At 34.4% G+C, this 14133-nt stretch overlaps 1 protein-coding gene and 1 pseudogene across 1 annotated transcript; one reads left to right on the forward strand and one right to left on the reverse strand.

Annotated features, from left to right (window-relative positions):
* Window positions 1-4694: 4694 nt before the first annotated feature.
* LOC131657058 (uncharacterized) lies at window positions 4695-5201 on the reverse strand. Its single transcript, XM_058926570.1, has one exon. It carries the CDS (start codon window positions 5199-5201, stop codon window positions 4695-4697), a length of 507 nt encoding a protein of 168 aa, XP_058782553.1.
* Window positions 5202-10454: 5253 nt separating this feature from the next.
* Window positions 10455-12825, forward strand: LOC131657066 (uncharacterized; annotated as a pseudogene).
* The last annotated feature ends 1308 nt before the right edge of the window (window positions 12826-14133 follow it).

The raw sequence follows: 14133 nt of genomic DNA on the forward strand, positions 1-14133 counted from the left end.
ACTCCCACTACTTCGGCCTCCCGCAACAAATGAGATTCTCCAGTCCATCCTTCTCCACTCCGTCGTCTCGCAGACGCGTCTCTCCACCTTGTAGCAACCTGCCCTAAAAATTTAGCTTTTAGAGTCACCACCTATTCTACCAAGGCGAATAGGAAACCTTTAATGGTTAAGAGATTTAGGGTAAGACATTATATTCGGGTTAAGGGAAGGTGTTAGGCACCCAAAACCCTTTCCTAAAGGTTAACATTGCAAAGATAAGGGTTATGGCAAAACATAAAGGAAGGTAACAAACAGTTAATAGGGTTAAAGACATGATTAAGACTTGGAAGAGGGGGACTCGCCTTGTTGCCAAGTGCCTGCGTACCTCCTTATGGAGGATCAGAGTCTACGTAGTTCGGGGGACGGGTTGTATGCCCTTTGAGTTTGAAATTTGATTCGATATGGTTTTGGAGGCCTTTGAGTAGCCTATCGTAGTTTGAAGTTGTGATTTGGAAGGCATTCTGAATTGCCTAGGATAAAAATCCATAGTTTGATATTGAAGCTTTTAAAGGTTTGAAAAGTGTTTTGAGGTTTGGGCGTACAACCCGAGTTTAATTTTGCACTATTAACCGCAACGATCAATAGATTCAATCGCCATAGTTAACAGATTTGAAATTGCACCGTTACTAATTTTAATCAATTGATTCGATTATTACTAATAACGAATTAGGATATTTTTATAATTTTAATAATTAGTTTGTATCGTTATCAATTCTAATTGATTGATTCAATTATTACTTATAACGAATTATAGTATTTTTATAATTTTTATGAATTAATTTTGTATCATTATCCCTCGTAAACGATTGATTCGATTAAAAAGAACAACGAATTAGAATGGAAAAAAAATAGAAAGATTAATCATCGCGACTAATAAGATAATCGCAACCATTTAATCGAATAGAAATTAATAATATTTTAATTAAATAACATTTTAATTAAAATTATTATTGCCCATAGCGATTAATCGATTTAATCGGAACGAACAACAAATTGACATTTTAATATTATTATCATGTACTAATTTATTTATAAAAATAATTATTAATACATAAATAAATATATTAAAAGAGATTAATTAAAACAAATCATTAATTAAAATTATTTTACTTTATAGGGATTAGGATTCCATGTGGTTGTTATTAGGGCATATGGTATAGTCATTAGTTAAAGGGCGTTGGATCTGGCTGAGTGGGAATTCTATGGCCAGATCTAAGGGTGTATGGTAGACTCTAAGGCAACAGGCGTATAGGATCAAGGAAAGAAATTCAGAAAAAATAATATGTGGGAGCAAGGATTCGAGCCCATGCCCCCCATGTCAACACATGTTGTGACCAACCCAACTAGCGCGCGCGTGTGTTTGAAACACACTTCCAACGTGTCATATATGAAGTAATAATGATAATAGGAATCCTGGGCGCGAAATTCAAACAAACCAGTGGGACGTTGCCACGTTATCATCTTCTTCCTCATGCCCTGAAATTTCTGAAACAGATAGCTACGATTTAGCTACAGTTTCTTTTGTAGCAAACAAAACCTGAATATAGCGAATCGCTCATACACGCATATAAATGGGGCGTGACCTATCAGACTCCTTCGTCTCCCTCACGCGAACCTAACCCTACCCTTATTTTGGCCTAATTTTATCTCCACAAGAAGACCCCAATTCAAACCCTAAAAACCTTCGTTCGGCCTCCAATGGCCAATCAACATATAATGCCCAGAAATCCAATTATTTATGCACACACGTTCAGAACATCAAACACAATCATAATATGCCATTATAAGTCCATGAGAATGCAAGACACGAGTTAATCGATGCAATTTTCAGAAGCACATACCTTGGCTAATTGGAGAGTGTTCTGGGGGTGTTGATGTCGTGTGAGTATCCCAATAGCTTCAGTAGACACCAATGAACGTGTAGCACTCCTTAGAAGCCTTTGAAATTCTTTAATTCCCAAAATCTGAATTCACTTTTCTTGTGAATTTTTTTGTTCTTTGTGCTTATGCTCTGATCAGAATTTGCAACCCTTATTCGTGTGCATAGCTTCAGATACTTATAGGCTTGTATTAGGTCAAAAATTTGAAGCCCAATGATCACTAAATCCAACTTTGCCATGTTTGAGAAATTTGATTTGCTTCTTGAATTGAAACTTTCTTTTTTTGCCAAATATTGCATTAATCTTTTCTCAATTAGTATACCACGAAATTATATTGCCAATTTATCATAAATATGATTGGAATTGGTCAATTGTGAATCTTTTAACATAATATTTGATTTTTCATTAATTAAATCATTAAAATGAAATAAAAAAATTATATTAAATCAAATAATATATTAAATTTCGTGGCTTTTTGTTTTGGGCATGCTAGTGACTTGTGGACCAAGTTTGTATCATAAAACCATAGGCCCATTTGCAAAGTTTCTTAGTTTGAACCTTCTTTTTTCATATTTGGTCCTCCAAAATTACCCAACTTTGATCAAGCATATCTCACTCAATTGTTTAGCTATGAGGGAGTTCTAAGACTTTTTGGAAACTTCAAGAGGTCCTCTATAAGCCACTTTGGAACATATTTTTCATTTGGAACTTTTATCTTGATCATATCTTCTTTGACAAAAAACTGCTTTTGGAGGATGCTTGAAAATGACCTGTAATCTTTTGCACTGTATCTCTCAAATGAATCATTTCTAGCCCTGGCTTGTGAGAGACAAAGTTGTAGGGAATCCAATTTCCTTCAAAATAGGTTTTGAGTGGGAAATTTTTGATGTTCCATGTGAAAGTTATGCCCAGTCAAAGTTGAGTTGACTTTCTCCTAAGAAACCCTAATTTGAACCTTTTTGTATTTGTTCATCTCTGAGTTTCTATTAATGGAATCATGATCAATCTTTGATTAAATGATGGTTATGCACCTCTATACTTGATTTTTGACCAATGATCCTAGGTTTGAATCATGCTTTGATTGTAGTTGACCTTCAGGTTTGAATCAGTTGACTGTGGATCTTGGGATTGTTTGAGCAAGGCTTTGGAATTGGATCTTGAACTTTGAATTATTGTAAATGGAATATGGAAGGCAAATTTTGGGGTATGACAGCTGCCCCTGTTCAATCTTCTTGAACCTGAAGAGGTAGAAGATGATTGGACACTGAAATGCCCTGAAATTTGCTTGCGCAGGGAAGGAGTTCTGTGGGAGATGGGCTTATAGATGCCACCTATTTGGCTGGCAGGGTACTTGTCTAAAGCATATGCTTTTCATACCTGGATCATTTGATTGTATCTGAAGAGAGAGGAAGTAATGTCTTACATAAGACTACCTGAAGAGGTTCCTGAACAGGGTATATCGAAGGTTGATGCGAAGAAGCTTAGGCTTTGAACAATGCTTAGGGGGAATGTCTTGGAGAAGACTAACTGAGGAGTTCTTTAAAAGAACTAAGCGTGTCTTAGAAAAGAATGGATAAACATTTTAGGAAGGCTACCTAGAAAGGCATGATATGTCTTAAATAAGACTCACCTAGAAAGGCTCCTAAAAAGATATGAAACGTCTTAAACAGGACTTACCTAGAGAGGTTCCTATAAAGGGAACGATATGTTTTAAACAAAACTACCTAGAAAGATTCCTATAAAGGGAACGATATGTTTTAAACAAAATTACCTAGAAAGGTTCCTATAAAGGACATAAAACGTTTTAAAAAAAACTACCTAGAAAGATTCCTAAAAAGGGCATGATACGTCTTAAACAAAACTACCTCGAAAGGTTCCTATAAAGGCCGTGAGACGTTTTAGACAAAACTACCTAGAAAGGTTCCTATAAAGGCTATGAAATATTTTAAACAAAACTACCTAGAAAGGTTCCTATAAAGGTCGTGGAATGCTTTAAACAAAACTACCTAGAAAGGTTCCTATAAAGGTGTACCCTTGTTTGGACTTGTACCTAGCCGTGAGGTAACCCGGATTCTCGGTGAATCCGTTATATTGCATGTTCCCTGTAGAACTGAGTGAACCCGTAGGATAGGGAGAATCACTGAGATTTAGTAATCTCACCCCAATCCTCTTATTATTTTCAGGTGGTTCGAGCCAGGATCGTGGAAAGGGTAAGATGGCTTAGCCTTGTTGGATGTTATTTCTTGGCGAGACGTTGATCTCTTCTTTTGATCTTTTGTACTTTCAGCCTTGTACTTTGGATATGTATTAGTACCTTATGAGAACTTGTGTATTTTGGCCATGACAGTTTGGGCTTTTTGGAACTTGTACTAATAACATTGTCTATTTCGCTGCTTATTGTATGATTTTCATTACCATTTTAATTCCATATACGTATATCCTAGGCAATGTATGTATGGGGTGTTACAAAAATTAACTATTGATCCAGATATTTTTCTAAATGATACCTAAATATAAATAATATTTATATAAGGGAAAAAATATATTATTAATTTAAATATTTTTATATACGAAAATTTATAATTGATTCAGATATTTTTGTAAACGATACCTAAATATAAATAATATTTGTATATGAGAAAAATCTATTAATGATCTAAATATATTTTTTTATCAAATAGGAATATATTAATTCAAAAAGGAAATTAGTACAATGACAATCCCTAAGGATTCAGCCCCTCAAAGACAAAGAAGATCAAATGCTACCTACATCAATTATGCTATGTATTTCCTATGTTTTTGTGACATCCAGCTCCTATAAACAATGTTATCCAAAATTCTATCTATAACACTATATTGTGTATACTTCTTAAACACTATTGCATTCCTATAGCTCAAAATTTCATAAACAGCTTCAGCACAAGCCATTTTTAGGATACTCGATTTCCAGCCTTTTTTCTTTGTGTTCTCGTCTATCCACTCGAGCTCTGCATTCCAGCCTTTAGGGTCCCTGTCAATGTTCATCCATCCAAGGGTAGTTTTCCAAATTTTGTTGGTAACCCTGCATTCAAAGAAAATATGATTTATTGATTCATCAGCCTCTTTACACATGCTGCAGATACTTTCAGTTATCAATCCGAATCTTATCATCCTATCCTTAGTTGCCGGCTTTCCATGACATAGCAGCCATAATGTGATGAGTGCTCTAGGCCTAGCATTGTTCCATTTCAGAACTCCTTGCCAATCCACATTCAAGTTATCTTTCATCATACCAGCATACATGTTACTCATCTTGAACCTGAGCCTGTGTTAGGAGTGAATTAGTAGTATTTTCATGTGTTAAATTAACTACCTTTTGATCTGAAGCTGAACATATCTCATGATTTTTAAGGATTTTATAGTTAAAATTGAACTCTAGAGGTTCGATGCTAATTGTAGAGAAAATTGTATCACTTTGGGTGTTATTTGTGCAAGTATTAAGGTTGAAAAGTAGGGACGAGGAAGAGCGAAGGCGTAAAGACTCTAGAGAAGAGAAATCACAAAGAAGTGGGATGAAGCAACGGCCGAGCCGCAGCAATAAGAGGCGAGACGCGCCAAACCTTCTGACTTCACTTCGCGCCTCACCAATCCGTGCCGCGCCGCGGAAACTGCGTGAAAAGAAATTATGTTATAAATAGAAGCCCTAATCCTCATAAGAGAGAGATCTTTGGTGAGCTAAATTCAGAGAGCATTCCTATTCAAGAGCAGAAAACAACATCTGACGAAGATTTCAACATCAATTGAAGACATTCCCTTGATGAAGATGAATCCCTCTATGAAGTTTTGTGTGTTCTTCATGTCTATGGAGAGCTAAACCCCATTGTGTTGAGTTTAAGATAGTAGTTAACCTATGAAGATGCAATTACTTTGATTAATTCCTGTGAACAATTGTTTAAGTTTTATTATCAATAAAGAACCTTGCTTTTTATTTTATATCATTGTTGAACTATCAATCGAGAGAAAGGGTTTATACTTTTGCCCTAGGTTCTTATATTGACTTGTTGATTAATCCTCAGAGATGAGATTTTGAAGAAGTTTTCATAAATCATCGTGTTTAATTCCCTTTATCTTTATAGTTATTCTGAGAGATCGAATATCATACCGATAGAGGTGTTTCTAAATTGATCTTAGACATAATATCAGTTTTGAGGATGAATGAAGATAATAACTTATACAATGGTTCACTTGTGGATTAATTAATTATTGCATATGAATGGGTTGATGAACCCTAGAACTCAACATATTCATCACCATTGTTATTCATTCTTTAAGCTTTTAGTCATTTAATTCTTATTCTCTTATATGAACTTTTGGATTAAAACAATCAAAACCAATACTTTTCACTACTCATCATAATTTGACTATAGAACGGCAGTACTATTGGAAAAAAATTTCACAGAATTGGCAGTCTGCTTCCAAAAAAAGGAGTTGTTCCAAAATTTGCACAGCTGTATATTCATGACACAGCAAATGAGATAAATAATAGATTCTCCCATTTCAGGTTTCTTCTTTTCCTTCTTTTTGTTGTTTTTAAATATTACGTTCATGACTGACTTTTGTTTTCGTTATCCCGTTCCAATGACAGAAAAAGTGCTTTGAAGAAACATTAGTTGAAGACATTAAGAAAATGATTGATGAACACAATGTGTTAACCAGGTCTTTTAGAAAGGTTCGCGACCACATACAGTGCAGAAACACCTCCAATTTTTGTTTGAGATTGTCTAGGAACAGAACAAAGGATCCAAGAACACACAATCTTCCCTCATGTTCCGAGGTTGCTGCATTAATTGTAGGTGATCTTGACAACCTTGTACCTGGTCGAGACATTATTGTTAGGCAGTCGTGCGGACAATTGGAAAAAATCAAAGATACACATGTTTCGTTCCTTCCATTTAAATATCCGTTGTTGTTTCCTTTCGGCGAAGACCAATATACTGAAAATATTCCCTACATAGAATCTGTTATAAGAGAAAGAATTAAGAAGCGGCTTCGAGTTACATTTAGAGACTTTATCTCTTTTCGTATTCAAGAAGGAGCTTTCAAATATGGAACCATTGTTAATGCTGGCAGGCTATTTCAGCAGTTTGTTGTCGACAGTTTCTCCATAATTCAGTCACAGGGGTTGAATTGGCTACGGATGAACCGATCATCAATTAGATGTGATATCTTAAGTGGATTGCAAGAAGCTGTTCATAGTGGAGAAGTTAATCCATCTGTAGTAGGAAAACGTGTTGTACTTCCTGCATCTTTTACCGGATGTCCAAGATACATGTTTAACAACTGTCGAGATACAATGGCTATTTGTAAGAAATTTGGTTATCCTGATTTGTTCATCACCATTACGTGCAATGCTAATTGGCCCGAAATAAAAACTTTGTTAATGTGCGAAGCCTTACCCCAAGTGATCGTCTGGACATCGTATGTAGAGTCTTTAAGGGAAAGCTTGATGAAATGATGAGTGACTTTAATAAAGAAAATATATTCGGGAACGTTGTTGCAGGTAATTGAACAATTTATTTGAAGTGTTATTGACTGTTTAACTATATAAGTAACCCTATGTTTTAATAAATTTATATTGTTGATAAGGTACTTAAACCATAGAGTTTCAGAAGAGAGGTCTGCCACACGCACACATTTTGTTATTGCTCGACACACCAAATTCGCTAAAAACTGGTGCTGACATTGACAAATACATATATGCAAAAATACCCGATGGAAATCTCTATACTAAGCTTGCAAGTGTTGTTTCAACGTTTATGATGCACGGACCATGTGGTAAGACCAACGTAAATTCACCGTGCATGAAAGATGGCAAGTGCTCAAAATATTTCCCAAAGAATTACCAAAGTTCCACCATAATAAACGATGAGGGCTATCCAAAGTATATGCGTCGATATTATGGTCTGTCTGTTCAAAAAAAGGGAATATGTCTGGACAATAGGTATGTAGTTTCTTATAATCCACAATTATTAGTGAGATATCAGGCACATATCAATTTTGAGTATTGAAACAAGGGAAATGCTATTAAGTATTTGTTTAAACATGTTAATAAGGGTCCTGACAGAGCGACAATTGAGATTTCAAACAAAGCTGAAGACGAATGAGTTTTGGATGAAATCAAACAATACTATGAATGTCATTATTTGGCATTGTGTGAGGCTGTATGATAGAGCGGTAAAGCGGCAAGCAACAAAAGTTTTGGAAATATTTATCCGGGAAATTATCGTGTCCACAGAGATTAGTGCTACCGAATCACCGTTCGACGGATTCTTAGTTATGAGTTTGGGTTAAAATGGGTTTTAAGTAAACAAGGAAAATATAACATTTGAACATAAACTAGATTCATTCTTGATAGAGAATAGCTTATCTGGTTTGAATCTAAACTACTCCTCACAAACTTAGATTTATCACTCCGCCGTACTCAATCTACAATACTCATCAGAATCACCACATATCCCTCACATCAATGTCCATTTCTGCAACACCGACAGAAATTCAACTATATTGCTCTTTCGACGATGTCTCAACCGATCGAACAACACAGAGACATTAAACTCAGATATTATGTGGATGTTAACCCCAATCCTATGTCTAGAATCAAAAGCTAACAGATATCCCCTAATCAAGATTTGTGATGTCTATTTCTACAACAACACAAATCTAAAGCATTCAAGCAAAAAGATCAAGAAAACACCCATTAAGATTTGTAAAGCAAATATATTCTACAACTAGTACAAAGAGTAACAAACATCCATGGGTTTAGAGTATTTACATACAAACTCACCAAAAGAGAAATACAAAGAGAAGAGAAGAAGAGGAACCAAACATTTCTTGGTTTGTCAACACCAATCAATGAGAAATTCGACCTCCGATCATCCGATTACAAGCTCCAATGGTGTTTCCAAGCCAAATCTACCAAAAAATGACCTAGGATGAGTTGGGGTTCAAAAATACCCAAAACATAACCTAAAAAATCTGATTTTCGCCTATTTATGCAATTTTAGATCTGGTACAGCGCACGTCGCGCGCATCGCGCCCAACCTACTGAATTGAAAAAACAGCTTTTAGTAAAAATGGCATAACTTGAGAACCGTAACTCCGATTTGCGCCCGATTTGAAGCGTTGGAAAGCTTATTCAATTTCCTATCTAACAATGACAACATATCAACCAAATTGGTGATTTATTATTCTTTGATTTTGAGCTTTATTCGCCGAATGAATTGATTCCGCCGCTCAAAATCGCGCCTTTGAAGCCGTGTCTTCGACACGTTATTGCTCATGCTCCAAATACGCAAGAATACCTACAAAAAGAGTAGAAAACTATCAAAAAGTATAAAAGTGTATGAAAATATATCTATTCACAAAGTATACGTATTTATGCACAAAACGGGGTATTATTCAACGGTATTAACAAAAAGTATCGATAAGTGCTACTATTTACAAACACAAAATAACTACATTTTGGCACTTAACACTGTATGGAGATTTTTTTTAGTTTGACATACATCATATATAGCCTCCTGTCATAAGGTTAACTTTTCACCTGGAAAACGAGCAGTCTATAATTTTTTCAGAAAATCATTATGTTCAAATTGTCGTAGACTCTAATGAAGACATAAACACCATGTTTGTGGCTTGGTTTGAGGCAAATAAAAAATATCCACAAGGACAAGATTTGACTTATGCAGAATTTCCCACAATGTTCGTTTATGATAAAAAATCCAAAGTGTGGCGTCCTAGACAAAGAGGTAACTCAATTGGAAGGCTTATTATATACCCCCCGAAAGTGGAAATCTTTTTTATTTGAGGCTATTGTTGACTATACAAAAGGGTTGCACCTGCTACAACGATATTAAGACCGTGTCTGGAACCATACACAAAACCTTTAAGGAAGCATGCATTGCTTTGGGGTTGTTGCAAAACGACAACGAATTTGTGTCTGCTATTACAGAAGCCAGTCATTATAATCCTCTGGTAACTAGTTGAGGAGATTGTTTGTTATGTTATTGTTTATGGACTCAATGACAAATCCTTATGTCGTTTGGGCCGCAACGTGGAAACTCCTTTGCGGTGGAATTTTGTATGATGCAAGGAAACGTCTGAACAATCCAGGTATTAACATATATGTTTGAATGTTTTATACATATTTTGTTTTGTCATATTTATATGTTGAATTATATGTTGAACTTCCTAATTTATTTTGTATATCTTCATCTTGCTGTTGATGACTTAAAGAATATGTGTTTGATTGAGATCAAAAAGTTGTTGTCCTTAAACGGTAAATCTCTTGATTGAGATCGAAACGTTCATTTGGAACACTTTTTCGGCGGCGCTTAGGTCAAAAGGTTTGATTGTTTTAAATGTTGCTTCAAGTGGGATTGTTGCTCTATTATTATCTGGAGGTAATACAGCACACTCTATGATTTGTATTCCTTTAGTTACAACTGAAACAACCTCATCTTGCATTCTTCGCTTATAATATGGGATGGAGCGCCAATGCTGAATAAATTTTGTGCCGAGGCTGTTGATCGTTCTTTGAGGGACATAATATGGATTGTAGATGATTCAAATCAATATAAACCATTTGGTGGTAAGGTGGTTGTATTCTGTGGAGATTTTAGGCAAATATTGTGAAGACAAGCTTCCTCAATTTCATGTTTTGATGATATCAACATTTATGCATAAGCGTCAATAAAGAATGAGAAAAAGATTCAAAGAGCATTCAATCACAGTCTCAATAGCATCAAGTTTCTTGAAACAACATTTGAAGACATTTGGAGCTTAAGGTATAAACATTATCTTGATAACATAGTGCTCAAGATCCATACATTATTGCATAAGGTCACTATGTCTTTTCCCTAAAAACTCTTGGCATTTTAGAAGTCTTAAAAAACAAGAAACTGTTTTTTCTTCCAGTGTAACCGGTTACGGTTATAGGCGTAACTGGTTACGGTCACGTAGCCAGACTTCTTTTGCTTCTGGAACTCTTTTTTCTCCCAGTGTAACCGGTTACGATTCTTGATGTAATCGGTTACAGAAACGTGTTTTTGAAATTTTATTCTACAACGGTACAACGTAATCGGTTACGGCCATTCTCGTAACCCGTTACGCCTGGAACAATAGCACTTCTTCATTTTGTTTTGGTGCATACGGATCAGAATTTATTTCACTCAAACATTGCACCTTTTCATTGAATCATACTCACTCCTAGGGGTGTTAAGACATTATATATATCCTATATTTTCAGATTTAAATTCACCTCTTCCATTTGTAATTATATACCAAGTGCTCTTTGATATTCAAACTTTCACATTGATTTTTTCTGCATTAGTGTTCCATACAAGTCCAGAAAAATGCATATCATTGATCATAAACATTAAGCACTATACTATCATTGATAATTGCTTGCTTGGAATGGAAGATATTTCTTATAGATAGATACAATATTCATATACTTTCTTACTTTAACAAATATTCAGATTTGTTGATTATTGTTGACTTGTCATTCAAGATTGTTGGCCACAAGGGTTGCTTGATTAAAGAGAGGATTGTTCTCTTAATCATTTGGTTTGATCAAGGGGAGGATTGTTCTTTTGATCATTTGTTAGTCAATCACAAGAAGATTGTTCTTGTGGATTGCATAGGCTTTTGTAAGTTGCTTACACTAGTAAAATCTCTTTCGTGTTTGAAAGGGGACTGGAGTGCTCTCGGACTGTGAGGGTAACCAAGATATATTGGCGTGTCATTTATTTTTCTGCATTTTGCACTTTTCATAACTTCACCATAAACCAGAAAAATAATCCACATATTACCAAAAGCCGATAAATTTTTTAATAACCTAATTCACCCCTCCCCTCTTAGGCGCAATTCATATTCACAAATATTACCCATGGTCAGAAAAGGCTGTAGAAACGACGTCGTATCTGCTTCAATAAACTCATCTGAGCTATGGAATTATTGCAAGGTGATGACATTGACAAAAAACATGTGACTATCCACAATAAACTTCTCTCAAAATTTGGGTGAAATACAAGATTTTTCATATTGGATGCTTGATATTGGAAATGGCAAACAATTCTCAAACGAATATGGAGAGAGCACGATTTAAATTCCAAACGACTTATTAGTTACGCAATCAAATAATCCACTATTATCTTTGGTTGAAGTGACTTATCCACTTCTTTTATAAAACATGAACACTTTAAAATTCTACAAAGAAAGGGAGTTACTTGCTCCTACTCATGATGTCGTAGATGTTGTTAATGATTTTGTATTGTCTTTGATTCCAAGAACTGGAAAGGAGTATCTCAGTTCTGACTCAGTTGTTATTTCTGATGAAAATTCTTCAGTTCAAGTAGATTGGTTCACGCTAGAGTTTCTAAATGAGATGAAATGTTCGGGTATGCCAAATCACAGGTTGAGGTTAAAGATTGGTGTTCTAGTCATGCTGCTGAGGAACATAGACCAGTCAAATGGGTTGTGCAATGGCACAAGGTTGTTGGTAACTGAACTCTGTCAAAACATTATTGGTGCCACAGTGATCACAGGGAAAAACATTGGTGACAAAATTTACATATCAAGGATGAATTTAATTCCTTCCGATCCAAGCTTTCCATTCAAGTTTTAGAGGCGGAAATTTCCAATTGCCCTGTGTTTTGCAATGACCATAAATAAAAGCCAAGGCCAATCACTATCGCAGGTCGGTTTGTATTTACAGTGTCTGGTATTCACTCATGGTCAATTCTACGTTGCTGTTTCAAGAGTTAAGTCGCGAAAGGGATTGGAGATTCTTATTTTAGACAGTGAAGGAGACTCGTGGACAAAAACTATGAATGTAGTGTATAACGAGGTTTTCGACAATTTGTAACAGTTAGGAAATCGGGCAATGAAACCAGCATATATTTTGTTTTGTTATTTTGCTATAACTATGGAATAGAATCTATTTAAAAACTGCATTATTTTTTTTAAATAACTTACAAAAAATTTATACAAATTTTTCATATATTACATAGATTAAATATTTTCTTAAAAATATTTTATGTATTATACTAATTTTAAAAACATTTTATAATTGATTATAGATTTATTATAACAATATTAGGAAATTTTAATTAATTTTAAAATTTAAATTTTTTTAATTTACGAATATTTAACCCGTTCCTCGCACGGGTACAGACACTAGTAATCTATAAATAAGATCCACGTTACAATGTAAATGGGACTTGAAGAATATAATATAATATTACTTTCTCTCTTCTCTTTCTCTCATCCATCTCTATATTGTTTTGGTGAATTTCATAACATCAGCACGAAGCTCTCAGGTATATTTTTTTGATTGTTCTAGTTTCATAAAATATCTTAGTTATTCAACCTATTATATCTTATTTGATTAGGATAACTAGTAAAAGACTCGTGCGTCCACACAGGTAATTCAAATCTTAAGATGAATAATGTATTACAAACACATAAAAAGAAGTTTAAAAACTCGAATGAGAAATGTTAAATTAAGATTCATAAAACATAATATAGATGTAATGAAGCTTTATATAGTAGGTATTTTAAAAAAATAAGTTGGAAATGCAAGAGGCAAAAGGGTATTATGGTGATAGCGACTCGTGAAAGTAATGAGTTTTAGTGATAAAATTCACATAAGAAATGTATTATGGTGATAGTGACCCGTAAAAATAGTGAGTTTCAGTGATAAAGTTCACGTAAGAAAAGTATTATGATGATAGTGACCCGTAAAAATAGTGAGTTTCAGTAATAAAATTCAGTATCTTAGATCGGCTTAGTTGTTACTGATATATAATTGTTATTATAAAATCGCTAATAACTGCAAATATTTAAAAATAAATATGTAGCTTATCATCAATATAATAAATCCAACATATCTAATAACTATAAATATTTACAAAAAATTTGTTGATTAAAATTAAAAAGGTATTGTGGTTGATAGTGACCCGTAAACAATTTTCTTTATCAAGCTTTACAACAATAATATTCAGATATAATTAATATCAAACATTTAGTAGAAGTCTCGTGCTTATTCTAATTGATTTCCAAGACATGATCCAAGTTATCTAAGTTTTCCAACACAGACCTTCTTATTCTAATTGATTTGATTTTAAGCTAAAGAAGTGTGAGTCTAGGGGTGGGAATAGGCTAGGCTAGGCTA

Source organism: Vicia villosa, linkage group LG1, assembly GCF_029867415.1.
Source record: "Vicia villosa cultivar HV-30 ecotype Madison, WI linkage group LG1, Vvil1.0, whole genome shotgun sequence".
In the NCBI taxonomy this organism is placed as follows: Eukaryota; Viridiplantae; Streptophyta; class Magnoliopsida; order Fabales; family Fabaceae; genus Vicia; species Vicia villosa.

What these genes read in the sequence shown, in the direction of transcription:
- LOC131657058 (XM_058926570.1), bottom strand. Translation starts at nt 5,201, where the DNA reads ATGTATGCTGGTATGATGAAAGATAACTTGAATGTGGATTGGCAAGGA.